This window comes from Mandrillus leucophaeus, unplaced genomic scaffold (assembly GCF_000951045.1).
Source record: "Mandrillus leucophaeus isolate KB7577 unplaced genomic scaffold, Mleu.le_1.0 Scaffold136, whole genome shotgun sequence".
Classification (NCBI taxonomy): Eukaryota; Metazoa; Chordata; class Mammalia; order Primates; family Cercopithecidae; genus Mandrillus; species Mandrillus leucophaeus.
In genome coordinates, this window is record NW_012101321.1 from 2,936,984 (window position 1) to 2,940,308 (window position 3,325).

Consider the following 3,325-nt stretch of genomic DNA (forward strand, 5'->3'; position numbering starts at 1 on the left):
CTGTAAACTAGTTCAACCATTGTGGAAAACAGTGTGGCGATTCCTCAAGGATCTAGAACTAGAAATACCATTTGACCCAGTGATCCCATTACTTGGTATATACCCAATGGATTATAAATCATGCTACAATAAAGACACATGAATTGATACTCAGTAAACAAGATTTTATAATGTTATAAGTAAACAAAATTTTAATATGTACGGTAGAATCTAAATATCAGAGTGAATTGATACTCAGTATTTTCTGTCTAAAAAAAACACAGAAAAAACACAAAAACATAGAAAAATCACACAGTTACTTTTTTATCTTGAATTTTATGTTTTCATTTTACTTCCCCCACATAATTTTATGTTAACTTTAAAAAAATTGATTACCCCATTTTGCTTTTCAGCCATAAAAATGTGTTTGCAAAATTAAGCATATGTATTCGATTTAAATTTTAAAATTTCTTATGACCATAAGGCTCAACTTTTAAAATAAACTTATCTGTATCAAGTGATTACAAATATTAATGTATTATTATATTATAAAGTTTAATAAATGTTTATTTACATAAAATGAACATTTATTGAAAATTCATCATCATCAAGTCTATCTTTCTTGTTTTTATAACTGGAACGTCTGAGCAGTATTACTCACTTAAGAAAATAGACGGAAAAGAGCTTTGTTTCAACTGTACCACTCAAATCTTTGAACTCTTTCTGCGTTAGTGGCAATTCATATAGTGATCTATCACTAAGAGTTATTTTTATGGTTTATTATTATCTATAATTTTAACAGTCTATCTTTAAAACTTATTTTTAATGATCTACCAATTGGCAGCATGATTGGATCCTCATTCCATTTTATTGAAAGTAGTAAATTGGAAACCACCTGACTTGCAGAATGGTTTGATACTTACACATTCACTTTTCAGTATCACCTCAGTATTTTGAATTGTCCCTTTATTGAGGACAAGAAATTAAACTCTGGGGTACAGCAAATAGTAAGATTCTGTGTGGAAGGGAAATATGTATTTATTTTATCTAGTAGAAGAAGGGCATGAGGAAGAAGAGGTAAGAAAGGAAAACTCACAGGAGAGTTCTCAGGCAAATCAATTTCAAGCAGTAGAATATATTAAAGTTGAGGAATTAGAAACTTACTGGTTTTAACTTCTGAACCTGTGTATCCCTTAGGAAGTGTTATACCTCCAGGGGTATGCATGTCCTAGTTTGAAGACTGCTTATCTAGATAAATATACCTTAGCTGGATGGGGGACTTGGCAATGTTAAATTACAAGTAAGCGCTTGCTTAGAAAATAGTTCATGTGTGTGCTGAGGGGGCATCAGCCTTTGCCCATGGGTACTTTGTAGTCACTCAATTCAAAATTATGTACGTGCCCAAATCTGTTGAGGTCCTCCCAAGAGATCACCCCAATCCCCCAAGAAAGTTCAGCAAAAGTTTCTATCGTAAGAACAAAAGTCATATAAATACTGACAAGAATAAACATGTTTACAGCTCTCATGTGGAATAAAGTACTGCAGTAACCAGTGCAGAAAGTACCACATACCTTGTTTTCATTGCTAGGTTTCTTGGAATTTAAAAAAAAAAATTGTGTCACAAAACTTCATTGCAATGAGATACCTGATTGCAGTCGGTGGACACTGTCTCTCTACAATAACACTGATATCTATAAAAGCTTTTGTCATCTGCCAGCAACTTCCCTTTGTTAGGAGAGGGAAACAATGATTCCCAACTAGGATTCTGCCCTTTTTACTACTGCTGTCGCTTTCTAGCCCATTAATCCTCCAAAAGCATATGAAGCCTCCATTATCAAACAGTTATCCAATAATCTTAAATGGTTGTGTCCACAGACATTAGCAGAATTTCTGCAGTGTTGCACATGTATGTGTACATGTGTGCCATTTTGTGTGTGCCATGAGGGCAGCAGATCCATCAGTCCTCTGTGTCCCCAGTGGTTCCCAGCACAGCACTGGAGAGTATTTTGAACACTTTTTTTCCTTCTATTTTACTTTCTGAGCTTTCTATTAAACTACCCACATTAACATAGTTATTACATACAATGAATAGAATATAAATATTTTTCTATGTTTGATTTTTCAAAAAAATGAAAATTACGGTGAAAAGCTTAATAATCAGATGCAGAAGTTTGTTCTGATTTCTGGTACAATCAAATTTCTTTAGCAGCGTAAGAATCCTTATTTGTACTGGAGAGATGATGGTAAAATAACCCGTAGATCACTAGAAACAAAGCTTTCTATTTGTTTGGCCTCAATGCCAAAAAAGGCATCTCAGTGAAGATTCCGTTTCTGATAATGGCACACTCGATGGTATATTTCTGGACGATTATTACTCTTCCCATGTGCTCGGTGTTGCTCTATGTCTGACCTTTTTCTTTGTGACAAACCCCATCTCAGGTGCTCTGTAGCACTTTGAAAACACACTGCCAAGGCTGTCTTGTTTTATTGCTTAAATAAGGAGTAAGAAAGTGGCAGTCTGCTGTGCTTTGACTTTTTCAATTACAGGAATCTTTAATAAACAGTCATTCTACCCTTTCCTTACATGCAAGTGCAGTTGTAAACAGGGGAAATGGGAGTTCCCATCTAGTCAAATTAAAGACCCATTAAAGCCAAAGTAGTACAAGATGCTACAATATTTCAAATATATGACATTTAAATCCTAATATCTCTTCCTTGTGACAAAATGTTAAAAGTAATAGATTGTCACAACATGAACCATTCTCATGACAATAAATGTAATGAGATTGTCAGGAACACAAACCTAACTGTGATGCAATCTGGAGATTGTAATCTACTTTGGTTCTGCCCAAGAGCTGGAAAGCATGTTCTGTGAATTGTGTTCTATTTTTAAATTGTAGTATGTTATTCTCTCTTTCCTCTAAGCAAAACTTTTTAACTGAGATATTGAATTTAGCTACCCACATTTTTCCAGTAATTGGATATGTTTTCCTACTTGGTTTTTCAATTATTATACTTAAAATTAAGGATCAAGTACTCTTAACTGGGAATGTGTCTCCTCTTCTCCCTCACTATAGGATTTCTTTGCCCATGTGGGTTTAATAGTTGTTTTTCCTCCCTATTCTTACAGCCAGCAATACAGGAATGCACAGGAGGCAAATCACTGACCTTTTAGACCAAAGTATTCAAGTGCATTCCCAGTGCTTTGTCATCACTTCAGACAACCGCTATATTCTCGTCTGTGGCTTCTGGGATAAGAGTTTCAGAGTCTATTCTACAGACACAGGTAATTTTCATTTTATCAGTGAACTAAAGTTACTGTAAGTAGCATTGAGAGGCTTACGAT

General features: G+C 34.6%; 1 protein-coding gene across 1 annotated transcript in view; it reads left to right on the plus strand.

The window, feature by feature from the left end:
• The window catches only part of LRBA (LPS-responsive vesicle trafficking, beach and anchor containing), a 771,345-nt gene that overhangs the window by 723,553 nt on the left and 44,467 nt on the right, over positions 1–3,325 (plus strand). The window contains exon 52 of the mRNA XM_011973242.1: positions 3,110–3,265. Coding sequence (XP_011828632.1) covers positions 3,110–3,265 — 156 coding nt within the window. The remainder of the gene's footprint in view (positions 1–3,109; positions 3,266–3,325) is intronic.